Source organism: Alligator mississippiensis, chromosome 5, assembly GCF_030867095.1.
Source record: "Alligator mississippiensis isolate rAllMis1 chromosome 5, rAllMis1, whole genome shotgun sequence".
Lineage (NCBI taxonomy): Eukaryota > Metazoa > Chordata > Crocodylia > Alligatoridae > Alligator > Alligator mississippiensis.
The window spans coordinates 188,879,909-188,906,621 of record NC_081828.1 but is presented as its reverse complement, the minus strand read 5'-3'; the positions used below and the strand labels follow the sequence as shown (position 1 = coordinate 188,906,621).

The following is a 26,713-nucleotide window of genomic DNA, read 5'->3' as shown; positions in this document are numbered from 1 at the left end:
ATAGATGAGTGGGGAAACAACATTTCTAAAGTTTATTATAATTATGTATTTACTCAGTTTTAGGGCTGAACTGTACAGCCTAACCATACTTTAACAAAGCTATTACTAGACTATGGGTACATATGCTTATATATTATATTGGACAATATATTAAGGAAAATCCTATTGTCTTGAATGGTTTTTGAAACCTTTAAAATTCTTCTCAAACTCATGTGACTAAAGATACCAACAGTATCAAACATTGATTATGAATGGAAAAAGTACTGGCCTTCTCTGATTAGATTAATAAATCTGCTTTTCATGTTTTAGCTAACGGATAAAATCAGAAGGCTTTACATTAATTAATTCGATCCATAGCTCTATTGAATTCAAGAAAAAGACTTACTTGACAATACAAAAAAGGCCTTTTTGGTGGGACTGATTACTTTGCACAGTTTGGAAATAGGTTTGGAATAGACTGCCGCCAGAGGCGGTTCAAGCACCCACTTTGAATGCCTTCAAGGCACATTTGGATGTTTATCTTGCTGGGATCCTATGATCCCTGCTGACTTCCTACTGCTGGGATAGGGGGCTGGACTTGATGATCCTCTGGGGTCCCTCCAGCCCAAATGTCTATGAAATCTATGAAAATCTATAGAGCTCCATGATACGTAGAGCTCCATGATAAGGAAAGTACATATTGACTAAGAAGCTGCTGACATCATGAAGTCTGTAATGACAGTAAATTCCTGAGTTTGAGAAGGCATAAGCTGATCTTTACACAGACTGGAGAGGAAACGCAATGGTGTCAAAATAATAATAGTTTACTAATGGTTTTATGAAGCCAGAAATTATTATTATAGATTTAGTAAAATAGTAATTTGCATCAATTCAGTTATATGTATATACACATATGTATGTTGAATAGAATATGGAATATGTTGTGTTTAATTAAGGACAACTTTTGAGTTCTATAGCCTTGTATTGTATTGTACTATATTAATAATATAAAAGAATATGGAACTCAAAGTCGGTAGAGGTATTTCATGGTATTTCTCAGTGGTAAAAGGAGACTTTGAAATGGCCTCTTAGAAGATTTCAATTAAATGATCTATCTATCCTTTATGATAGCAAAGAGTTAGAGATGAGTGGCTAGGAGTTCAAAGGAAATCTAGATTTGCCTTTGGAAAGGGAAATGGTTTAAATGAAATTGTGAAAAGCAGGGAGATGAGAGTATTATTAACTTTAAACAATAAGAGTGGATTATTCCCCACAGCAAAATGGATCTGTTGAGTGAGGATACTCTTTATATGTTCTAAAATGTCTTATGTTTGGAATAAGTTTATTTGTTGTACCAGTTCCTCTACAGTTTTTGATAATATACTTTGTAAGGTAAGAAGCACAATGCAAATTTATTACAGGTGCATTAATAAAAAAGGGCAGGCCTCTTAAAAAAATAAAGAATTTAAATAATAAATATCCCACTTACTAGATTTAAAGCTTCATTAAAATTGCTATGACCAAGATATATAATGATCTTACATGAGAACTCCTTTAATATATAGATGCTATACTTCGTTATTATTACAACATTCAATCTACTGTCCTATTTTATGGCTGACTTTATTTTACCTACTGGCTTAGTTTAAATTATTATCTCATAATTGGGGATGGCTGGTACTGAGGAAAAAACATTTTAACATTTAACTGGATCCCCAGTGCCCATGTCAGTATGATTAAGCCTGAAATTAGTTTCTTTCTACACAAATTCAGAGTGATAAGCTTTGAGAAGAAAATTAATAGGGTGAGGAATTAACCCCCAACTACTTGGCATGATAGGCAGCAAAATAACTAAGGCAGTGGCTGCTGCCCCTCTGAGACATCTGTATGTAGGCACTAGTCCACTGCTCCTGTGTAATCATGGATCCCGGATCCTTATTCCTAATAGCCCCTCTTAGTCATTTTAGGCTACCATGGAAATTCCCTCTACAGTGCAGTTCCACTCAGGGCTTAAACAGTATGGCGGACCTTATGTAGACTCTTGGTACTTGGGGGACTTGCAATCTCAGGTCTAATAGCAAACTACCGCATTTACTGCAATGGTCCCATTGCATGCATACTCTGGGCATTGATCGATTATCATCCTAAACACTAGGTTGGAGCTGGGGTGGGAGGGGCAGCCATGGGGGGGTTGGGAGAGTGGGTGGGGGCTGGGGGCTCATGGGAGAGTCCCCCACATGGTGCGGGGCAGTAGGGGGCAGCAGGGATCACCCCCCCCCCCCCACCGCCAGGCAGCACCCAGTGAGTAGGGTTTTTTTTTTAAAGGGCTGGAAGCTGGGGTAGGCAGGGCAGCCTTGGAGGAGTTCAGGGAGCAGGCAGAGGATGGGGCCTGGTGGGGGCCCCCCATGGTACCCTCCCCCTCCTCTAGCCTCCCATCACCCACCCTCTTGGGCCCAGCTCCCTGCTGCAGAGGTTGGGGGCGGGCGGGGGGGGGAGGGGGACGACTGCCCAAATCACCAAAGCTCTCCAAATCTTTTCTGAATCAATTTGGACCTTTTCATTGGTCTCCTGATTCAATTTGGATTTGGAGATTTGCCCACTGAATCAGGCTGAATCTCCTCCAGATCGAATCAGCACCCGAAGCTTCACACAGCCCTACTAAATACACTGCAGTCACGTGGTTAATGTTTAATTTGCTATTAAATTAGTAGGTTATTTATTAAATTAGGGGGAATAAGTTTTTAATAACTTTATGTTAACCTAAGTTACTGTGCAGTAACAACACATGTGTAGATGTTCCCCCTGAATAGAAACAGTCAAGTTCTCTGCTCCTTATCCTCCCCTCTCTTTGGAACTGTCCAGAGATCCACTCTGGACTGCAGGAACGTTTTTTGCCAAAAATGTGTAAAATCAACATGTCTTCACAAAACATTTTGGTTTGGACAAAACAACATGTTCGAACTGTTAAAAAATGTTTTGTAGACATGTTCTGTCTAGCTTTACTGGCACAGTTTCATTACGGTATGAACTTTGGATCTTTACTATAATTACTTGTCTACAAAGGAAAGATACTTCCTTCAAAGGAAAGATAATATGAATTTACACTGTGCTATCTTACCTATGTTGCACTGACTTCTCCAAGGGACACTTTTAATGCATTTTAAGTTAAATAAAGCTAACTCACAAAAATGCACTTTTAGGCTGTGTCCCCACATGCAGCAGTGTGTGCTTGGAGCAGTACAAAGAGTAGCAGCACAAATTTGTGCCAATACTTTTTGCTGCTTCGCATGCCTCTGCACATGTGCTGTGGTTTGAGGCAAAATGCCCTGCTCTCCCAGCTGGAGAGCCAGGGCAGACCTAGAGGATGGGAGATGCTCTGGCCAGCAGCCAGAGTGTCTCCCTGGAGGGCCCAGCCCCTGGTGTGTGCACCATGCTGATTTTTTTCTGTCATGGTTTCTTTTGATACTGGGAGTTCCTAGTGGAGTAGAAAACTCCACAATGGTACATGTGTAGATGCTGGAGGGGCTTGCTGGGGCACAAGGGTGCTTCAGTACAGGGGTAGTCTGCCAGCTAGCTCTGCACTGATGCTCCCTTGTACCCCAGCCAGCCCCTCCACAGCATGTTGACCCAGGGGGAGCAGCCCCAGGATGGCAGGCTGACTCCCCAGACCTCCCTGACACATACTGTGCATGAATAAACTCCGGAGCTGACTGCTTTGGAGTTAATTGCTTCCAGGTGCACCATTTGAATGTTATACATGTGCATTAAATGAAAGTGTAGACGCACCCACTGGGTACATCTACATGTGCGCTTTACTGAGGAACTGACTAATTAGCTTTGCAGTAAAGCATCACCGTCTACACATACACTCATATAAGGGCACAGTAAATTAATTAACTCCGTCATAGGATAGTACTGCATGGGATAAGTACTATCCTACAGCAGAGCCATTTAGTGTGTCAAAATGCATATGTAGATGGTGATCAGGGCTGGCTGGGGCATGAGAGTGCTACAGTGTGGAGGCTACCTGCTGGCATCCTTGTGCCTCAGCTAGCCCCTCCGCCACCCAACAATGCCACCTGGAGCCTGGAGCTGACCTCCTCCCCTGCCCCCAAGCATCTGCCAGCCCAGGGTTGCTCCACCCCAGCTCAAACAACTGTGGTCGCAGGTGCACGTGAAGATGCTGCATCTGGGAAGCAGCTGACTCTGGCATGAACTGCACTGGAGTTTATTGCTACATGCTAATTGGACATGTGGATGCACCCACTAACTTCCCCCTATATATAATCTTTGAATTTATGTAGGACCATACCTACATGGGATGCTCCCAGATATGTTCATAGATTCATAGAAGTAGGGTCGGAAGGGACCTGGTAGATCATCAAGTCTGACTCCCTGCCTTGGGCAGGAGAGAAAATCGGGCTCAAATGACCCCAGCCAAGTAGACGTCAAGCCTCCTCTTAAAGACCCCCAGGGTAGGAGCCATCACCACTTCCCTTGGAAGTTGGTTCCAGATCCTAGCTGCCCTGACTGTGCAGTAGTGTCTTCAGATGTCTAGTCTAAGCATACTCTCTAACAATTCGTGGCCGTTATTCCTTGTTACCCTGGGGGGTGCTAGGGGGAACAGGGTCTCTCCCAAACCCTGCTGGTCCCCCCTAGTGAGTTTATAGACAGCCACCAGGTTCCCCCTCAGTCTTCTCTTGCGAAGGCTGAACAGGTTAAGGTTCCATAGCCTCTCTTTGTAGGGTCTGCCCTGCTGTCCCCTTAACAGGAAATTCTGAGAGACCTATAGACCTATACATTCTTTTAGCTGAAGGCAGGGTACAGGTGTACCTTATAGATAGATTAACTGAATACATAAGCTGAGACATAAGGTTATGTTAGTCATAGCTCATTTTATCAGGTGCTATGGAAGGACTACATGGCTAACATGGCTAACATGGCTAAGTACCTCTCTCTAACATGGCCTAAGTACCTCTCTCTATTCTTCCAGATGGAGAACATAGTGTATTCTGTCCCATACAGACATACTGGAATATGAAAAAGAGAAGGAACTGGCTTCTACCAAACTCAGCCTATTTCCATATAGCTATATAAACCTGTGTTGCATCTCCTTTGGGTCCCTGTATGAGTACTGGGACCACCCATGCTTAGATCAGTTTGCAGTCATGGGCTCTTACTGTTAGGGTCTCCAGTTTTTATTATGTGGTTTCATATGAAGAACTGTACAATTGGAGCTATGCTGCCAGATGTACTCCTTCCTACCACTTATCCTGGAGTCCTCCTTGAGCAGCATGATAGAAGGGAATGGAAAGCCAGGTAAGCTGATGCTGATTGAATCAGATTTACTTACTGTTTAAGCTTCTGCAGACCTGGAGGAGAAGAGATGCTGTGGAAATAGCACTGTCCTCTCATCCAAGTCTAGGTAATTTTCATCTGCTATTCCTTCCTTCCATTCAAGGTAGGACTGTATGCCCCTTAATTATACGTCAAGTACAAAATGCAATGGGATTTTCTAACCATCTTAATACTGGTCATGCATTATGTGGAACAATAATGGACATTTATTAACTCAGATCTTAAATGATTGTAATGGCTGAAGGCCTTGCACTGATGATAGAGGTGTTCTGGCCAACCTTCTTCTTCAGGCACTGTAGAATGCAACACCTATCTGAACACACATGCCTGTATTTACTCTGTTTTATCTTGCCAGACAACCTTAAGATACCAGCAAGTATTCTATATTTTAGTTTTCACTGTATAAAAAACATATATATATATATACTATGGAATTTTACAATAGATGTCTCTACTTTTTCTTGTTCTGGATCAAGTGTCAAATTCTACTCAGTCTTACATCACACTCAATAATTGATTTAAAAGGAACTACTCCAAATCTACACTAATGGAAATGAGAGCAGTATTTGCTTCTAGATAGCTGTATCAGTAATATAGAAGACTCAGTTTTGTCCTGGTATAAACCCAGCAGAGTTATATCAAGGATGAATTTGACCTGTTTTAACTCAGCTGTCCTGTTATCCTAAATGGTGGAATGAAAAGGGAAGGATGCAGTAAGAGACAGGTTATCATATCACATGAGGTCCAAGGTCCTAACATATAAAATGTAATCCAAATTGGACCAGATTCTGATATTAGTAACATCAGTGTAATTCTGAGTAATAGCATGAATTTAACAATGCTGGTATTCTATATTTACACTGCTGAAAAAGGAAACAGAATCTGGCCTTATGCCTTGCTATAATTGTCTGTGATTTGATTCTGTTAGATTTTTTTGCTTAGGGTTAAAACTCTTGCAAAATGTATTGTCCCCTGACAGACAAACTTTATTCATCAAAACAAATATTATAATTTTAAAGCTTTGTTTACCATTACATCACATATGCACAGTGTGTATGTGGGGATAATATTCAGTTTATGGAAGGGTTTCTTGCTTAGCTATGGCATGCTACTGTACCAGAGGGAAGCTAGCATCAAGTTGAATAGGATTACATGGAGTAGAAGGCCAGCTTTGTATGGGAGTTTCATAGATTCATAGTTTCATAGGAGTTAGGGGTCGGAAGGGACCTAAATAGATCATCTAATCTGACCCCCCACCACTGGCCGGAGCACACGCTGGGAACACACGACCCCAGACAGGTGTTCATCCAACCTCTTTTTGAATTTACCCAAGGTAGGAGAGAGGACCACTTCCCTAGGAAGTTGGTTCCAGATTCTGGCCACCCTAACAGTGAAATAGTGCCTCCTAATCTCTAACCTGAACCTATTCTCCAGCAGCTTCTGGCTATTGTTCCTCGTCACCCCAGGTGCTGCTGGGGGGAATAGGACCCTTCCTATTTGCTGCTGATCTTCCCTAACGAGTTTATAGGCAGCCACCAAATCTCCCCTCAGCCTCTGTTTGCTGAGGCTGAACAGGTTCAGGTCCCTCAGCCTCTCCTCATAGGGTCTGCCCTGTTGCTCTCCAACCAAGTGGGTGGCCCTCTTCTGAACCCTCTCAAGGCAGGCCACATCCTTCTTAAAGTGCGGTGCCCAGAACTGGACGCCGTACTCCAATTGAGGCCGGACCAATGTTGTGTAGAGGGGGAGTATCACCTCTCTGGACCGACTTGAGATGCATGTTTGGATGCACGACAAGGTGCAGTTGGCTTTGCTGGCTGTGGTCTGGCATTGGCGGCTCATGTTCATCTTGGAGTCAATAATGACTCCAAGATCCCTTTCTGCCTCTGTGCTCGCAAGGGGGGGTACTCCCCAGCTTGTATGTATGCTGTGGATTCCTTCTCCCCAGGTGAAGCACCCTGCATTTATCTACATTGAATCCCATCCTATTACCATCCGCCCATTTCTGTAGTCTATCTAAATCTAATTGCAGCCTCTCTCTCCCTTCGAGTGTGCCTACCTCTCCCCACATCTTGGTGTCATCAGCAAACTTGGACAACGTGTCTTCCACCCCCTCGTCCAAGTTGCTGATGCAGATGTTGAACAGTGTAGGCCCCAGGACCGAGCCCTGGGGGACCCCACTATTAGAGTTGACACCCTAAGATCACAGTGTCTGTTCTGAACAATTCTTTTCTAAATAGGACTATGCTGCTGGGATTGTACAATTCAGTAACAATTTCTATTATACTTAAAATATATTTAAAGGTTACAAGAGTCAGCCCCAATAATTTTGTTTTATCTTAAAGCAATATCCTAAAAGATACAGTCATAAATATTTTATGGAAAACTATAGCTAAATAAATCACTGCAAATTTGGATCCTCTATTGTTGTCAGTGGTTTTGCAACTATTTCATAGAAGGTGTTAAATTTGCAGTTCAAGATTTTTTTTAAATCATCTTCAAATCTCATGAGCCATTCTGTAGACTAGATAACATTTTTGATTTTGAATTATTTTTCACTGTTTAGAAATATTCTTTACCCTTAGCTTGCTAGTAAATGCTAGTTAAATTAATTTAATTATTTGGAAACAGATATTAAAATGTGCTTCTTTGTGTAACATTCTATTTATATGAAATAAAGTTAGATTATCTAATAACTAATGATAATTATTATTTTAAACAAGCCTGCTGATTCTTGTTTGCAAGAACCTGATAAATAGTTTTTCTATTGATGATATATGTACAGTATATCTATTGCTATATGGCATTCTTTGGAGAGCCATTATTATTTAATGCATTGTTTTTCCTCTTCTATTGCTATGCAGCCAGTTCCTCTTGGTGTGGACCTGCAGGGGTTCTCTTTGTTCTTATCTTTGCACCCATGGGAGCCAGCACAAATTATGAAAGGGATTTTCCCCTACTATGACAGCTGTAACAACTTTGAAGGCATTCAGCTCTGCTCTTTCCAGGGCTAAGAGCATGGACTTCAACAAGTCAGACTGCCATATGTGGTAGCCAACTCTTTCAGAATGATGTCAGGGAAGTGGAGCAATATAGCATCTCACAGTGGCTGTCATCCAGTTTATGCACAAAATTTCAGGACTCTGGACCCGCCTGTCCTTTTTCCCTCTTTTCTGACAGTAGCTACAAGGATGTTACTGCAGTCCTAATGGAACCCATAGTTTGGAGAGATGGGACTGAGATTTCCATTTGGTTTTTCAAAGAAGAACCTTAGTTTGTATCTATGCGGATGTGGCTCCACTGCTTCCAATCAAAAAAGGCAGTCTGCTTGAAGCAGCCTAGTATGTTTGATAAACCCCTGCCGAGTTTCCACCCATCAGGTCAGATGTGGTTCCTCTCCATTCCCACCTTACGTGTAAAGTCACCTCCTCTATGCATTGGTCTTGCCAGAGCATACGCAGATTATGCTGCTGTCTAGGGTGAAATCCCGTACTGAACTCATTGATTGATTGAGGGAGATAGAGCAATTAATATCTAATCTACCACCTTATTCATCAGCAAGCATATATCTGTTATTCTGTTGTACACAATATTTACACAATACTGTTTTATGTATGTCATTACTCTCTTATTAAATTACAGGAGAAATGGTGTCAGCTACTGCTGTCTGCTGCTTCAGTTAAAGCGATATAGGCAAAGAAATTACTGACAAAGTGGCATAAACTTGATTCTGATCACATTCACACTAGGTTAAAGTGGAGTTTCTCAAGATTTGTACTGATATAAGTGAGACCCAGAAAGACAGAGATTTATAGAATCTGCTTTTTCAGGAATACACATTTCAGCAAGAAATCAGCATATGACACGTGCCTTTATATTACAAGAAACAATGAGAGTATTAAAGGAATGAAGACAGATAGCTACAAATTTCTTGTTCAAGTATTCTTTCTGTTGTGGTTTAATTAACAAAAGCAAATATAAAAAATTGTATAAAATAAAAAAACATACATGTTCTGATGTGAAGGCAACCAGTCTGGGAATAGCTGCCATTCCTTTCTCTTTAACTTCTGGGAACATCTTGAAACGTGCAATCAACATAGCATACATGTTAGATATGGCACCACCTGGAGTCCACAGTAATACACTTGTTATTTTTTCTATGCATTAACATCATTTCAGTACTACATTTTGCTACAATTTTCCTAACACAAGGGCCTATATCAGGGATCATGAATTCTCTGTATGTATTGTTTCTCTATGGGGGGAATATACCAAATTAATCTATTGCCCCAAAACTCAACGATAATGCATATTAGAATTTAGACAGCACATAATAGGATTGTGAACTGTCCCTGCTTATCTTCCCTCCCCTTCTCAAATTTCTCCCTCTGTTTCCTGAAAGCAGCTGCATACATTGCTAGCATATATTCTCATACACTCTGATCTTATGCATAAAAAGGCAAAGAACTTCCTTCAAATGCTATGTGATACCAGAGACCAGTGAGGGAACCTCCTTGTTTGTAGCAAAGTGGTTGCCAAAGGATGCACCACCAGGTAAAAGCATCAGGACAGCAAGAAAAAAAACACAGAAGGAAAAAAAGGAAAAAGGGACATTTGGCCAGCTATGGTTCTGTTTACTTGAAAATGTTAGAAAATGCACCTGGTCATAGGACTGGGGCCAAGGGAAAATATCTCTAGCCATATCTATTAAAATCATTAGCATATATAGATTAAATATATCAATTTCAAGTATTGAAGCACTATTCTAAATCTACGGCAGAATAGTGTTTTCAACAGAATTGATCAATGCTTAAATGATTTAGGCATGGGTTAGTGAAATGGAACTCTTCATTTTTTCTTTCTTAAAATCTATGTAAGGTATGCCTTTGCTTCTGCAATGAATCCAGAAGGTAATACCTGGATATTGTAGAATACTGAATCATCACTATGGGAATATAATATACATCCTGGTTTAGAATGTTATAATATTTCTATGTCTACTCAATTGTTATAATTTATGTTCCAAAATGATAGGCCATATTGTCAGGTAGTGTAAATCAAAGGAACTCCATTGAGGGCAATGAAATTATACCACATTACATCAGCTGAGGGATACGGTCTGGTAAATTTAATCTTGTTTCGGCTTTTGGCTGGTTTATTTTTAGCATGGTGAGCACGGCGTTATGTACTCTGCTCCATCGTGCAGTTGGAACTGTGCTTGTAATGCCATTCCTAACTAGCCCCCCAGTTTAGGGGTTTCCTTTAAATTGAAACTAGTCTTCAATTAATTATTTTTTCCGCTAATTATATCTCATTTGCATTGGTATACATTATTATTAGCTCTAGTGAAGCCAGTGGAGTTGCTCCAGTATTAAATAGGTGTGAGCACAGAAGCAAGCCTGCAGCTGATTTATTTTACACAGTCTCTTGTATATATATTTCAATCCCTTACTATACAAATAAAGAAACTGTAAAAGAGGAAGTAAAGCCAACATTTTCAAATGTATATCCCCAAAGGATTCAGTGTCTAACTACAGCATTAGATACCTAAGTTAAGGCATCCTAGTGGGAAAAATTTGGTCCAAGTGAGATGTCCAAGATCGGGGGTGAGTCACAAAACAGAAAACAAAGATGGTTTTGAGTATTGCCTAAACAAGTAGATCTAGCACAGCTGCTACTGCTTCTTCAGCAGAGTGACTCATAAATAAGAATGAATGACATGAGGCTGCACCCCAAATGGGAATTGCACATATATGCATTTCAGAAAATCAGGACCTACCATAACGTGGAGCAGAAATTGTCTGCCCCAAGAATTCACTCTGCAGGCCCTTTGTACAAGGTACTGCAGAAGTATATGCTGAAATGAGGGAGAGTGAGCGGTAGGGGAAAGGAAGCAGAATTTGCATTTACCCTGACTGAGAAATGGTCCCTACATGCAACTACTTTCTTTTTTTTATGAAGATTATCCCTACTTTGACCAGACAAGAAAGACAGCCTACTCTGGCCATAAGAGACCATACCTGTTTTAAAACCTGTTTAAAAGAGGTTTGTATAAAGGGCTTCTGCTAGTCAAAATATCAGCATTCATTCTAGTGGCTAACTAACAGTTCCATAATTAGATCCACCGAGTGAAATCTGGCCCCAGTGAAGGCCATAGCAAAACTTCTACTGACTTTACTGGGACCAGCCAATGGGGCTCCCACTCTTTGTATGTTTTGTTGCTTACTCCATCCCAGATAGCTGTTTACCAGAGTTAAAAGGACTTCATACTTGAAACAGGACCTTTGTCTTAGAGTGCTACTCTTCACATCTAGCAATAAATAGGTATATGTAATTATACTTCCCATCTCTACTGTCAGATCTGTTGGCCTGGCACTGTTACTATTAATCATTTTTTTCTAATAGTTTTCTTTGCAATTCAATAGGGCTGCACCACCATGTAATTTCAGCAGCTGACAACTACTTAAAGTGCAGTGAGTGGAATAGGCTGGCATCTACACATGCAGGTGTTAAAGTGCATTAATGCTGTGTGTGGACTGACTTGGGACTAAAGTTAGTCCCAAGACAGTCTGCAAACACAGTGTTACTGTGCAGTAAGGCATCTACATGTGTGTTACTGCACAGTAACTAATCGGGCATAAAGCTGATACCTGCATCATGCAGGTATCAAATTTAGGCTTAAGTCGGCATAAGTCGGCATATTTACTGGGCAGTATGGGCATACATGTGTAGATGCATGCCTGTATTGTGCAATAATTTTGGTTACTATGCAGTAAATGTGCACATGTAGACATGCCCAGTAAGTATACACTCAGGAACCCCCCAGCTGCTGTTATATTTCTTAGTGGCACCATTTGATTACTAGGAATGTGCAGAATAATTAGCTAAAAGGCAAACAAATTTTTTATATCTGAGCCAGTAGAAACTTTAATGGAGCTTTAATTTTGTACCTGAGTCTGGATTGCTCCTTACTAACTCAGTGAGGAGTAGGGAGTGTGCAGTATTTCTCAAGTACACTAGACTTGATTATGTGCACAGCAAAACAAAAGATAACATACATTACTTAAGGTAAAAATGAAACCCAGAGAAGCACAATACCACTAGTTAACAGAACACACTGTCAACTTGTATGATACAGGGTCCTAAGGAAAATCTCTAAGGCTAGGTGATGCCTTTAGAGGCTAGGAGACAAATATAAATGCCATATAAACTGTGGAGTAAGTTGCATATTGAGTGTAAAGTTGGTCATAGAACAGATGCAGTGTGATTAAAGTATGTTAGAAATAATAAAACCAAGGAAAGTTGAGGTCCTTTACTAAATGCAGAGTACATTTGAGTCAAGAATGTGTTTTTTACTTCAGTCTTCAAGAGTGAGATCAGCTACCAAATGACAAGCGCAGATGACAGCAAGGATAGGGGAGCAGATAAGCAGCCTAAAGTAGTAGAACAGGTTAGGGATTACTTAAACAAGATGGATGTTTTGAAGGCAGCAGGGCTGGACGAGTGCATCCTAGAGTACTGAAGACATTGGCTAAGGTATTTTCAGAGCCAGTAGCTATTATGTTTGAGAATTGTGGAGATCAGGTGAGGTCTCAGATGACTGGAAAAGTGCAAATATAGTGGAAAAAAAGAAAGAAAAGAAGGAGGAATAATAGACCAATCAATCTGAGCTCGATACCTGGAAAGATGTTGGAGCAGGTCATCAAGTAATCTGTTTTTAAGCACCTAGAGGAAGAAAAAGTGATCAGGAAAAGCCAATATAGATTCATCAAGAGCAAGTCATGCCTGAACAACCTGATTTCCTTCTGTAACAAGGTGACAGGTTCTATGCAGGCAGAGCAGTAGATTTGCTATACCTTGATTTTAGCAAGGCTTTCTGCACTGTTTCCTCATGGTATTCTCATTAACAAGCTAAGGAAATACAGTTTAGATCAATGATTCTTAACCCGGGCACTATGGTACCCAGGGTGTCTTGAGATCCTTTCAAGGGTGCCACTGGATGCCACACAATATTAGCACTGTTATATGTACAAACATAATTCAGAAGATAAATTGAGAGATTTCAAATAGGAATCCATAGTGTCAAAAACATTCTGACCTGTTGTAGTCTAGAAAAACTCTTCTGTTATTTTTCCGTAGGCAAAAAATAGTGAAATCTAAGAGCTAGCATCTTCTGAGGGGTGCCTTGAGTCTAAAAAACTTGAGAACCACTGATCTAAATGGAAGTACTGTAATGTGGATACATAACTGGTTGGATTATTGTGCTTAAAGAGTAGTTATCAAGAGTACTATGTTTTACTGGGAGGAGGTATCAAATGGGGTGCCCCAGGGTGTCTGCCCTGGGTCTGATATTGATTAATGTCTTCATTAATCATGTGGAAGAATGGATTGAGTATACACTTAGCAAATCTGCAGATGACCCCAAATTGTGTGAGATTGCTGACACTCTGGAGTGTAAGATTAGGTTTCAGAATTACCTTGGTAAACTGGAGAAATGGTCTGAAATTAATTGAATGAAACCCAGTAAGGACAAGTGCAAAGTCTTGTACTTGGGATGGGACAATAACATGCATAAATACAGACTGGGGAATGACTGGTTAGGCTGTAGTACTGCGGAAAAGGAGCTGGGATGGTAGGGGGTTACAGTAGATCACAAGCTGAATATGAGTCAACAGTGTGCTTGTGTTGCAAAAAAGGCCAGTAGCATACTGAGCTGTATTAAGAGAAGTGTTGGTTGCAAGTCAAGGGAAATGATTCTTCCCCTCTGTCTAGCACTGGTGAGGCCTCACCTAGAGTACTGTGTCCAGTTTTGGACCCCATACTTCAAGAAACATCTGGAAAGATTCAAAAGAGTCCAGCAGAAAGCAACACAATTGATTAGAGATCTGTGAAACATGACTTACAAGGAGAGGCTGAAGGAAGTAGTATTATTTAGTCTGGAAAAGAGAAGATTAATGGGGGATTTGTTAACTGTCTTCAGATACCTAAAGGTATTTATAGAGAGAATGGTGATAGAGACGGTTCTCTCTGGCTGCAGAGGACAGAGCAAGGAGTAACAGCCTTAAATTGCAGCAAAGGAAATTTAGGGTGGAGATTAGGAAGAACTTTCTCACCATTGGAACAGAGGTTGTGGAATCGCCATCCTTGGACTGTTTAAAAAGCTGGTTAGACAAACACTTCTCTAGCATGGTTTATACAGAAATGATCTTGCCTTGACTAGGTGGTTGGACTAGATGACCTCCTGAGGTCCTTTTCAGCCCTGTTTTTCTATGATTCTGTGATTCTAAGTGGTGTCAGTTCTGAGGTCCTCTTGCTTTATCATATCTTTACCTTGTTTCTCTCATGTGGGACAATATGGTCTGTTGGATAGGGCCCTGACTACAGAGCAGGAGTACCAGGTTCTGTTCACAGAGCTGCTGCGTCACTCTGGGTAAGTTGATTCTCCCCACTCTACCTCTATTTCCCCTCCCATCTGTTATCTGTTCAGATTGTCAAATCTCTGGGATAGGGACTCATCCCATACTATGTACTCATACATTCCATCTGTACAATGGGACCATGATCTTTGTCTATGCCTGTAGGTACCACTGTAATATAAACAGTGTCTTGTTACTCCTCCTCCTCAATTACCCCTTGATGACCATATGCTGTTCACTTTGCTAATTCACTTACTGCCAAATCAGTATCAGTTATACCGCTTTAACCCAACGCTCTCTCTTTCTCACTCTCTCTTTTCTCTGACCCTCCTAACAGCTGGCATGTAAATTACCCTATAGTTTATGTCACCCTTTGGGCCATAGTATATCACAGGACTTGACCAACTTAGTTCAGACTGAATTTGATCCACAATCCACACAAAGCTGTAGAGCCATGTACTCATTGACTGTCAGGTAGTCACAATGCAGGCCAAAAACGAGACCACAATGAAACCAATAATTTCCTTCTATTTCTACACTCTTTCAGATCACACTACAGCTTCCTGCTTTTCCTGCTTAGCTTCTTTCCCCTGTTTATGTGAAGACTATATGAGTGCATTGACTACGAAATCTGAGCAGTAGGTACAGGAACTGACGTACAAGCAAAAAGATTTAAGAACCCGATTCTGTTCTGAGTTATGTAATCCAAACTCTCTCTGACTTCAATAGGAGTGGGATCTGGCTCATACAGTACTATTTAAATGCTCATTAGTAATAAGTAGTATCCAGCCCCTCTCCCTTCTGTCCTCCCTTGCTCTCTGGCTGAAAATCACCATGGTACAAAGGGCCACAACACAGGCCATGAATCACTTAGGTCCTGCTTAAGATCTCAGATGTGGGACTCAGTGACACAGAAGCCTTGTGTTGGTCCTTTGCAGAAGGGTGAACTTCAGCCTCAGCTCATGTGAGGGCTCTGAAACACTGGTGATGATTATCAGTACAGTCTTCTCCTTGGGTGATAATCAAAACATCCCTCCATCTCTTAGGTCAGGAGCTTAGTCTTTCAGGAACAGATGCCTCTCAGTCACCATCCTGTTGTTTTGATAAGCCAAGGTGCTATACAAAAGGCTAAATCTTTGCCCTTTTGTTGGATAGTCTTTATGATTTAAGGGAGATACATCTTCAATTAATTTCAAATAATAGATTTTCGAAGTAAAATAGGAGGTGACAAAGAGTTCAATGGAAAAGAGTAAATGTCATGATTAAAAAAACCCAAATATCTCAGGAAAGTAGTGCTTGTCAATGCCAATTATTTCTCTATAGATAATCACATTCATTTCTTGCTTTATTTATTTACCTTGAAGGAATTAAGTCTCTGTTCTTTCAAGAATGTGCAGTAAGTAACAACACGCATGAGCAGTCCCATTGAACTCAAGAGGAAAACTCATGTGAGTAAAGTTATTCAGATACGAAAGTATTTCCAGGATCTTCAGTAGCCTCTGTATTTGTAGTATTCCTGTAAGTATTTCCCTTCTCACTTAACTTCCCAGTGTAAGACTGGAAGGTATCAGAGTATTTCTCTTCTTCATTATTAATACTGTATTCTTTCATTTCATATAATCCATAAAATAGTAAAACTGCAGGGCAAATGTCTCTTTTGATTATCTTTTCCACAAACCACTTTCACTGTTCATAAGGCAGGGAAATTTGCTTGAAGGGAATATTCAACAGTGATAGACATTAAAGTCCCTAATAATCATGTCCCTGAATGCCATGAATATGCAGTGTTTTAATAAAGCAGAGGTCACTGATTAGCGTTAGTAAAGTGTCCTCTTGGGTGTGTGGATTTCATTATATTGACTCTTTACAGGGACTTTATAGCATAATCTGAAACATAGAAAAAGCTTGAAATATCATGTACCAGGTGAAAATATCCCATCGCCACAGCCCCCTGGCCAGCCAATCATTTCTCTCATTTTCCTGAGCGTGACATATTCCAAAAGTACAAACACTGGAGCAATTTCATAGGTGAACCTGAAACGTAGTAATGTCCATATTTAATGTTTTATTCTAAACCATTAATTTACTACTTTAAATAATTACACAACTGTTTCCTGCTTTAAACACATAGTCTACAGTACATCACAGCCATAATATTCTGTATCTTATACTTAGCAGAGAATGGCATTTTGCAGTAAGTTTGAAGTTCAAGAAAGAAATTAATGTTACTAGCTTTTGTGAATGAGGAATTCATGGCTGAGTTCTTCAAACCATTTACACTGCAGCATCTGCTTGGATTTCTATCTCATAATATGTATATTTCTACTATTTCATTATGCAAAATAAAAAATAATATTTTCCTGCATTTCATGGGGTTTTGGCACAGGTGTAATTTTATCTGTGATGAATGTTTATGGGAGACAACATAAAAGCCAGCTTTAAAATCTTCATACAAATAACATGAAGGTTCTACTAAAACCTTAAAAGGCAGACAAATACTTTTTCTCCTAGTTTAGCATCAAAACCTTGCATTTTTCATACCTCTACAACAAGTACTGCAAAATGTAATTTTAAAAAATATTCTAGATAACAATATTGTCAAATTCAACTACTCACATGTTAGTATTTGCAGCTGACGTTAGCCAGTCTGCAGCTAATCCAACCATGTCCAATCCAGTTGACAGTTGATTGAAATATCTAGGATGCCCTATATAAAATGGAAATTTTTATTAACATTCTGATAACATGGAATGAAATTACCCCAAACTGAATGATATATTTACCCTAGGATTTTCACACAATGGGAAATATTATTAATGTGTAAAAAACAACAACAAAAAATTCTTAAAAAGAAGGATTTCTTTCTTTTTTTTCTTTTTTTCCCCCAGAATAAGTAAAAATGGAATACTACAGTAGGGTGTTGAATAATAACATCTATAATTTTTATTGTTCTCTCAATTTTTCTTGAAAATTAGTGTGATGCTGCCACAAAAATAGCTATTCATATGAAAATAGCTATTCACTTCTGTTTGCATGTCGCTTGTTTTCAGTTAATATGCTTTTCCCTGGGTTACATTTGAAAGGCATGCACAACACCAACTGAGGAGCTTGCCACTACTTATAACAGCATCAGTGATGAATAGCTAATGATTATAAAACACAGAGCAAAATGAGAAAATGGAACACTTTGCTGACTGCTCTGCACAATTCAAAGGCTCATGATTATACAAAGATAACATGGACAGTGATAATACTTGTCATTTTTCCCTGTCAGAATATGATTATAAATAGCAAAGCTCCCTCATAATTGTGATTTTAAATAAACCTGATTAAAATCAACATTGCTGCCATGTCAGAATGATGCATGAAAATATATTTAGTGGGATGGGCAGTCCATTTTCAAGGTTTATCTAATTGACTCTTGGATTTTTCTAAAATCCTGTCAAAATTTTACTTCAAAAATACGCCTGGAACTACTAAAACCGGGAATACAAATAACTCATAAGAAATCATATTACTAGGCATGTCCTGCATATCCATGATTGAAGTTACATGGCTTTGTTAGCAGTGAGAATTGTTTAAATATCATCTGATTCTAAGGAAAACATTTGCCGCTGAAACGTCCTAACCTGAGGATTACAGGCTGTTATAGCCTACATGGGAAACAAAAGATACAGCAGGATAATTGAGGAAATACAGACAGAAGCCAAGAGAAAACTTATCTTCTAGTCTCTAGTGGTCTGTTATCAGGAACATACACATGGCTAAAAAATTATGAACAAAGAATTACTCACCCGCTCCCACCTCATGGTGCATAAAGGCTGAGTAATTGAGCTTTGTGGACTGAACTAAGCTTGGAGTAGAGTGAGAAACACAAGCCAAACCTCCTCATCTCCACAGTCCAGGGATTTGCCATGGGGCTGCAATCTAGCCCCTGTGGCATGGAGCAGACCCCACTGCTTTACACACCCCAGTTTGGCTCACATGGCCATACTGCTTCAGCCCCGGGGACACTACAACAATTCAAGAATTCAAGAGCCAGCTCAGGCCCTTTGCCAGCAAGCCAGTTCCAACCTGGCTGAATAGATTTCTCAGGCAGGTTTAGAAAAAATGAAGTGTCAAATCAACCCTTCCCTCCACAGGACCCATGGGTGGTCTGGGAAACTCCAGGCATTCCAGCTTGGAACTCAGGGAGAAATTCTGGGGAATGGCAGCCTCGGGGCTGCTTTATCTGCCATAGCACACAACTCCAGAAGAACCTTGCTGTCAGCATTACCTCGGTTGCTTAGCCAAATCACTGTTCAGCTTGGGGTGGAGTGGTGGTGGGGAAGCTGGATAATATGGAGCAGGTTGTTCCTAAGATATGCAGTTGACATTTTTTGGCCTGGGGAATTTCCCAGGGGTTGTCTGTCAGAGAGATGATGCTGGTGATTCTCTCTCAGATCTACCCTGTGTTCACTCAGGCACACTGTCCTCAAAACCAAGAGCCTTATACGTGCACAATGAACTTGTGGAGATTTCCTCAGACAGAATTCACTCCCCTTCAAAACTGGGGTCTACCAAATGTAAAGTAGCGAAACATAATTCCACGTTTGACTTTAATCACCGATGAATGGAGTCATTTTTACTAGACCATATCCTGCTCTAGAGGTGTCCCTTGCAGCCTCTCTTAAGCATGTTAAAGACAGAAGTCTCAATAGTAAGTGCCAGGGACATCCCAGAACAACGTCACTACTGCATTTTGTGGGTTTGGTTATGCCAGTGGGTGTGGGTGGGTAGGATGTGCTTGGAATATCCCTCTCTTGCAGTGGTCAAGGTGCAGTGTAGGGTTATTTCACCCTGCTGAATAACCAAGGTCAATTCTAGTCTTATGTAAACCTCTGAAACCTCCTGGGTTATGGAAGCAAAGCTCTCTTCAGCATTTAGAAAAATAATGGCAATGGTGTGTGCCAATCAGCTTTGCATGATAATAACCGAAGGGGGTGACTTAAAGGCTGATCTGGGGAGCATGGAAAGTAGATTACTACTGTCTGTTGATGTGCTCATTCTAAAAAGAATATATATACTAATTTGGATACGTTTATCCATCTGCAGAAGAGCTCAAAGCATTTTTCAAACACTGTTCAAGCTGCAAAATACAATCCTGAAATAAGTAACTGCTAGTGCTATCTTATTCTTGCAGCCAGACAATCTGTTGTCAGTGATATGCCCCTCCTAACACAAGGAGCCAGTGTCTGAGGCAGTAATAAAGCCACAGACTAGGACACCCACCATTTGACAGCAACCTTTCTGTTTGAGTATTCTCTTCCATTTCTTTGCAGTCTTTCCATACTCCGAAATACTAAAATTGTGGCCCCAGTAACCCCAGTGGCTTTGGCAGGAAAGTAATGAGTAGAACTGGGCAAATAATGGAGAAAAAAATCCACTGATAGTCACTTGCTTTGTCCATATCTTTGCCCTCCTTTTATTCCCTACTTGCTAATTAGCAAAACCAAAAAAAAACCAACCCCCCCGCAAAAAACACCCCCCCAAAACCCCCCCAAAACAACCCCCTGAAAACAACCCCCCCAAAAAACAAAACACTGACTGGAAGCAATGCTGGACAAACACCAGTTCTTCCTTTGCTCATTTCAGTTCCCATACAATTTAAATTCTTGCGATTCATCTCCATTGCAAACCATTTGCAGATAGTGGATTTCAAAGCTCGCTTTGCCCCTCTCACCAGATACACCGGTGCTGACCGACTTCTCCAATAAAGGAGCAGTGGGAAAAAAAAACCCAAACCATGTGACTTATCCGCCCAATCTCAGTCCTGCAACTCAACTTGAACTTTAAAGATCTATGACCCGGAGAGCAAAGAATTAGAGAAGCCCAGACATCAGAAGGGGAGAGAATCCCGGGAAATGGGAACCTAAATAAAAGCGTTTATTTGGGTGTGAGGAATCGCTTCCAAGTTCCTCTGCTCCATTAAAAGCCCTTCTCCTCTGTCAGAGCAACTTCTCAGCCGGCTTCTGGACTCCCCCAGCAGCAAAATGCAGCTGTTTTCACAGCTGTCTCCACTGGCTGCAGATGTTTCAGGGCGCGGCTCCGGCGGGCAGCATCCTGGGCAGCCTGGACGTGGGGTCATCACTTAGCCGGGCGGCAGGAGACCGGGGCAGCTCCCACTGCAGGAAACGGACCCCAGCGGAGCAAACAGTCTCTGCTGCTCCGCCAGGCTCCGATCCCCACACGGGCTCGGCCCGGGGGCTGCAGCGCAGCTCGGCCAAGGTCTGAGCCCGGGGTCCGGTGCCCTTGCGGGCGGGGGCTTGTCTGCGGCGCTGGGCCCGAGCTGGGCGGGGGGAGCCGGTCTGTGCCCCGCGGCGGGGCTGGGCATGGACTTTCTACGCTGAACTAAGCTTGGGGTAGAGGAGAGAAACGCGGTCCACATCTCCCCATCCCCATGGTCCAGGGACTGGCCATGGGGTCACAATCCAGTTCCTCCAGCGTGGGGCGGAGAGGGGCAGAGGCGAGGCCGGGGACGCCCCACGCGGCTCGGCCGCCTGCCCCCGGGCTCCGGCGAGCCCTTCCCCGCGCCCGCAGCCGGGACACGGAGCGCAGGGCCCCGGGCGGCTGCAGGGCGCCGGATCCTGCCGCGGGTCCCGCGCCCTGCACGAGCCCAGCCCTGTCCTTGTAGGGGCTGCGCGGCCCGGGATCGGCCCCGGGCGGGCGCGGAGCCACAGCGGGTCTGTGCGCGCCGGGGGCCGGAGGACGCTCCCCGGAGCCGCCGGGATCGCCCTCCCCGTCGCGGCGGTGCCAGCCTCTCGCCCCCAGACACGGCCGGACACTCACACGGCACCGCGCGGGCTTCAGGCTCGGCACGAGGCAGAAAGTAACGTTTGTCAAGGCAGGAGGAGGAAATCTCGGCCGCTCCATTACCTGTTTTAATGGCATATTTCAGCGTCGTTCTGCAGTTCAACAAAATTTCTTCCAAGGTCTGCGGTTGATCCGCCAGCTCCCAGTTGTATTCCTGGAGCAGCTCGTTTGGGTAATGGAAATCAATCACTTTGGTTGATCGGTCAAAACTTTTCGCCACGTACTGAAGCAAAATGTCCACGACGTCTTGTAGGAAAGACATCGTCGCCACCTCCCCGTGGCAGGCGGGCAGGAGATCTGGAAGCGGAAGAGAGAAATGTCAGCGGCGGCGCTGGGTGGGAGAGGGATCGGGCCCCGGTGGGAGCTCCTGCAGCTGCGGCGGGGAAGGCGAGCCCGCTGCCATTTCTCATTTCACCTTGAGACGTGTGCCCGGACTGCACTGACAGTGACGGGCTGAAATGCGAGCCCCACGCATGCATTACAATAAAATCCCTTCTTCGGGGCTGGTCAAATGTGGTGGCTGGCAAAGAACTTGTTGATCGTTTACTGCCTTTTCGTTACTGGAGGGTTTCAACGGGATGAACCAGTGCAGCTCCTGCGTTTAGTTAAGGCTCGTGCCCGGTGTCAGCTCTGAGCTGTTTGTCGCGCGGGGCGGCTGCAGCCCTGCAACGAGCTCATCGCGCCGGTGGGCCGGAGCCCGCGGCTCGCGTGGGAATAGGTCTCGGTACCACATCCCCACCCGGGGCTGGGGGACGTGCCGGAGCAGAGGGGCCCGCTAGACATGCACTCGTTGGCGAGAATTTCCCGAATTAAAAAAAAAAAAAAAAGCATAAAAATAGCGATCATATTCCGGGGGCTTGGTGTCGCTCTAGGAAAAGGTCGCTATTGCCTGCGTCCTTGGGCAGAGCAGCCCGCGGGGCGAAGCTGTGCAGGTATTTTTTTTCAATCCTGATGTTATAAAATGTTTCCTCTTCACAGACCCGGGCAGCGCCATCTGCTCTAAGCGCGGGGACGAGATCGTGCAGAGCCCGCCCGAGCCCGGGGGCTGCGCTGCGGTAGCCCGGCGGCTCCGGGACCTGCCAGCCCCTCCGCCGGCCTCTGCTCCTGGCCCGGCCAGCCGGGATTAGCCCCGCGGAGCACCCGCGCGAGGGGACGGTCGGTACCTGTTGAGTGTAAAAATGCATAATTAACATCCGCTTTGGGGCAGCTGCAGGGCTTGGTGTTGCAGGTGCAGGCCGGCCGCTTCTCCTCCGAGCCCGGGTCCTCCTTTGCACCGGTTTCCATGGGCTTTTCCGCATCCCCATAGAGCAAAGCTAACGAGGAGACAAAAGAGGAAGCCGAAATGTCGTGTGTCAAACGCAGCCCCGATCGCGCGCCCCGCTGCTCCCTTTGTGCCCGCGCGCAGGGGCTCTCCGGTCCCGCGGCCTGCGACAGTTTCTCTCTTTTTAATGCCTACATATTTTGGGGTTTTTTTGGACTAGCCGCTACTGGCCACAGCGAGCTCCTTCCTTACCACAGAGTTTGGTTCCGATTCCTCCTGTGAACTTCTGGGCCGCCTGGCACCAGGCTCTGGCTGCAAAACAAGAGAAATGAAGCGGCGCGGCGGGGGCGCGGGCTGTTCGGGTGCGTCCGGCCCGCCCGGGGCTGCAGCTCCCGGAGAACAAAGAAAGGCAACGTGCCCAGCAGCGGCCTCGAGGCCTTTCCCCTCCCCTTGCCCCCCACGCCTGGGGAAGACCCCCCCCCCCGCCCGCAGGGACAAGCCCCTCGGGGGGACTCGTGGCCAGGCGGGCGCGGCTCCTGCTGGTCGTGGAGAAGCCCGAGGCACCGTCCAGCTGCACCTGGGCGGCCCCGGTGCGCGGCGAGGCGCGAGGCGAGCGGGAAGGCTCGGATCCCCGCGCCGGGGAAGTTTCCCGTCGGCCGGGCTGGAAGGCGTCCACGGGCTCCGCGGCCCCGCCGCCCCCTACCTGTGCTCGGGTTCTCGGGGTCCCCGGAGCCCTCCTCGGCCCCGAAGGACCAGAAGCCGGAGCTCGGCGTCGCCATCCGTGCGGGAGCGCGAGCAGCCGCGGCGCGGCACGGGGCTGAGCAGGGCTGAGCGGGGCGGGGCGGGGCGGGGCGGCGCTAGGCACTCTCCATGGTGCTGAGCGGCAGTGACACGAGCGGCGCCGCTGCCTCTTTATCCCGCGCGGCGCCGCGGCCCGGGCACGACTGCCCGCCGGGCCTGGGGCTGCTGGACGTGCCGCCCTCGGAGGCGCCTTCCAGGGGGCGGAGGAGGCTGGTGCTCCGGGATCCGTCCCGCTCCGCAGCCGCTCGTGCAGCCCGGCAGCCCCTGGGGCCCTCGGGGGCGGGAAGGGAGGAAGCTCGAGGGAGGCGGCTCGAGCGCGGCCGGGACCGACCGACGGGGGCGGGGGGAGAGGGGGGTCTGTGGCGGGATCACGTGAGTCCCGTCACTCCCGCCTCGCAGGACAGCGGGACTCGGCACTGAAGGCACAGCAGTGCCCGAGTGACGTCCTCGCCTCGCGTGGGGGGGGGGCGGGGAAGGGAGGAGGAGGTCCGGCCTCGACGCCGGCAGGCAGGGGGGGCGGGGAGCAGCCCCGCCCCCGGCCCCGCCCCCGGCACACAGCAGCGGGCAGTGCCGGCGGGCGGGCGACCCCCGTCAGGGGCTGCGGTGGAGTCGGTTCATAGCGCGGGGAGGCCACAGCCGCAGTCGCGGCCCCGAGAGCCTGGTTGTGGCCCCCACGGCGCCTCCCCCGTCGGCCCCGCGAGGCCGGGGCAGCGCCACGCAGGCTACCGGGCCCCGGACTCCCGGTTGCTCGCGGGCTTCGGCCGCCGCCCGCCCCCGGCCCGGCCCGGCCCGGCCCGGCCCGGCGCGAGGGGAGGCGCAGGAGGGCTCCGGCAGGAAGGCACCCGGGGGCCGCGCCCGCGCAGGGCCCCTTGCAGCCATGAGCCGGCCCCGGCGTCTCGACGGCGCTTCCCGCGCGGGGCTGCCCGGGGCGGGGGAGCGGGAGGTGCTGGCACGCGCCGCGGGCGGCCTTCGTGCGCTTCCTTCGCCCGCGCCTCCCAACCTGCCCCAGCCTCCCTGCCCGGGGCGCGACGGGCCCGCCTGGCCTGGCCCACGCTGGGGCCGGGCTCGGGCTGGCGGCGCCGTCCGGTCGGAGCCAGCCCGTGTCCTGGAGCACCTCGGCGCGGCCCGGGGCGGCGTGCGCGGGAGCAGAGGCAGCCGGGCAGAAGCTAGACGGCAGAGGCTCCGCGAAAGGCCTCGCTCCGCTCCCTGGAGCCGGGCCGGCGCTGGCAGCGTCCCTCCCCGCGCCCCGCTCACAGCAGCACCAGCTGCCCGCTTATCGCTGCCCTCCTTCTCCCCCCCGGGATTACACCTGTGCCAGGGTAATTCAGACACAGACAGGCGTGTCATTAACTCGCGTCCTTCTTTATTTACTCCGCCGCGTTACTGCTAGAGAGGAAGGAAGAGATTTCCAGACTGACACCCGAGGAAGAGCGGCGAGAGCAAACCCGCCTCTGCCGCGAGTGAGAGGCGGCCGCAGGCAGGGCTCTGCCCCGAGCAGCGAGCGGCGCGGCCGGGCTGGCTGCGCGCGGGGCCAGGGCGGCGGTGTCTCCCTTTAAAGGGCTTCGTGCAGAACTGGACGCCGCTGGCAGTCACTGCAGTCCGGGCGACTGGCTTGAGCGAGGGAGCGGGATTTGGCCCTCACCCTCTGGGGACTGTTTGCTTGATGAAGTCTGCCTTTCTCCCTTTACAGCTGGGAGAGTGCAATTATCAGACCTGGAATTCCACCTGGGTGTGAATGCACTAATTATCTCCATCCATTCTGCCAGGCCTCTTGTAAAATAGGTTTTTGGGTGGATTTTTTTTTTTTTTTTGAAGTGGCTATTCCCTTTGCACCCTGGTGGAACTGATTGCAATTGGTCTTTACCTTCGAGGCAGCAACAGACCAATTTTTATTTCCCTCGACATTTCTCCATCACCCAGAAATTAAAATGCCTGAACAAAAAACAATACCCATTTAGAAAGGAGAACAAAGCAAACAAAATTCAGGAGTTTATCCACAGAGCTGAGGGGGCAGGAGAGAAGGTTGTGCTTAGATGTCCTGTCCTGTATATAAACATTTCCCAGATAAAGATTACACACACTATATTGACCTCTAACCCCACCCCAGAGCCTTACAGTACATAGTCGATAAGGAAATAAGTTTAGGATATACTGTGCCATGAATAATTTATATGAAGATTTACTCTATAATTTAGGCATTGTAAGGCATAAACCAAAACGAATGGTTACATGCAATTAAAAATCCAATGCAGCTAATTCATTCTTCTGTTTGTTAAATTAATTTTCTGTCAGGGTGGGAACCTGAGTAGGAAAGGACTGGTCTATTTACTGGTTATTAACTGGTCTATTTACATAGTTTAAAGATGAAAGAAATGCAAAAGTAGAAAACAATCTATGCTAAAGAAAGTAAACTACTTTTTAAACATTCTTTCCTGTTTTATAATCTTGAAATGGATTAAGAACATCAGCAAAGGAAACTCTGTGGATTATTTTTTAAATATGTTTTTTTTTTAACTTGACAGTGTCCCTTCAACAGGAGGTGGGACCACAAATTAAAATAGTTTGTATTCAAATGAAAAAAACACTGTAAATGCGAAATATTGGAAATAGCCATACAAAAAAAAAGGAAAGCATATGGTATAAAATCATAAAAAAGATTATGCTAATAAAAGCCAAATGGCAGCAGCAACTAGAATTGCTGGATAAGGCGCCGGCGCTGAGAGGTTTTCCGCAGCAATTTTCTGTAGTCATAGGGATTATCTTCATTTTTGCTCTCTTCCAGGGGGCTCTCTGCAACCCTTGACCTAAGGATTAAGTGCAGAAGTGCTTTAGAAATTAAAGTAAAAACATTTGCTTCAGCAAACACTGTTAATCGACTGCTTAACTTCCACCCTCAGCAAAAGCTGCTGCCTTTCCCAGGCCTCTTCCCCTCTGTAGAATAAAAGAGGCACCTCAGAGCCAACACATTATAGACAGTACAGTGAAACATTACAGGAAAACATGTTTTTTCCATAAAGTAGGAATCAGTAGAGACATAATAAAAATGTTA

General features: G+C 45.3%; 2 protein-coding genes across 4 annotated transcripts in view; both read right to left on the bottom strand.

Annotated features, from left to right (window-relative positions):
* Positions 1 to 23,716, bottom strand: part of GAD2 (glutamate decarboxylase 2) — a 53,249-nt gene extending 29,533 nt beyond the window's left edge. Inside the window, exons 1-7 of one of the 2 annotated variants that reach the window (XM_006265292.3) lie at positions 23,567 to 23,716; positions 23,116 to 23,175; positions 22,766 to 22,915; positions 21,666 to 21,899; positions 17,367 to 17,457; positions 16,672 to 16,784; positions 9,343 to 9,458 (exon numbers count right to left, since the gene is read on the bottom strand). In XM_006265292.3, the coding sequence (XP_006265354.1) occupies positions 9,343 to 9,458; positions 16,672 to 16,784; positions 17,367 to 17,457; positions 21,666 to 21,899; positions 22,766 to 22,915; positions 23,116 to 23,175; positions 23,567 to 23,642 (840 nt within the window). In that variant the 5' untranslated portion in view covers positions 23,643 to 23,716. Of the gene's footprint in view, positions 1 to 9,342; positions 9,459 to 16,671; positions 16,785 to 17,366; positions 17,458 to 21,665; positions 21,900 to 22,765; positions 22,916 to 23,115; positions 23,176 to 23,566 lie in introns of those variants that run through there. The other variant, XM_019497924.2, reaches the window with a different exon arrangement.
* A 1,294-nt stretch (positions 23,717 to 25,010) lies between these two features.
* Positions 25,011 to 26,713, bottom strand: part of MYO3A (myosin IIIA) — a 270,931-nt gene continuing 269,228 nt past the window's right edge. For both annotated transcript variants that reach the window (XM_059729090.1, XM_019497913.2), the window contains one exon: positions 25,011 to 26,468. In XM_059729090.1, the coding sequence (XP_059585073.1) occupies positions 26,354 to 26,468 (115 nt within the window). In that variant the 3' untranslated portion in view covers positions 25,011 to 26,353. The remainder of the gene's footprint in view (positions 26,469 to 26,713) is intronic.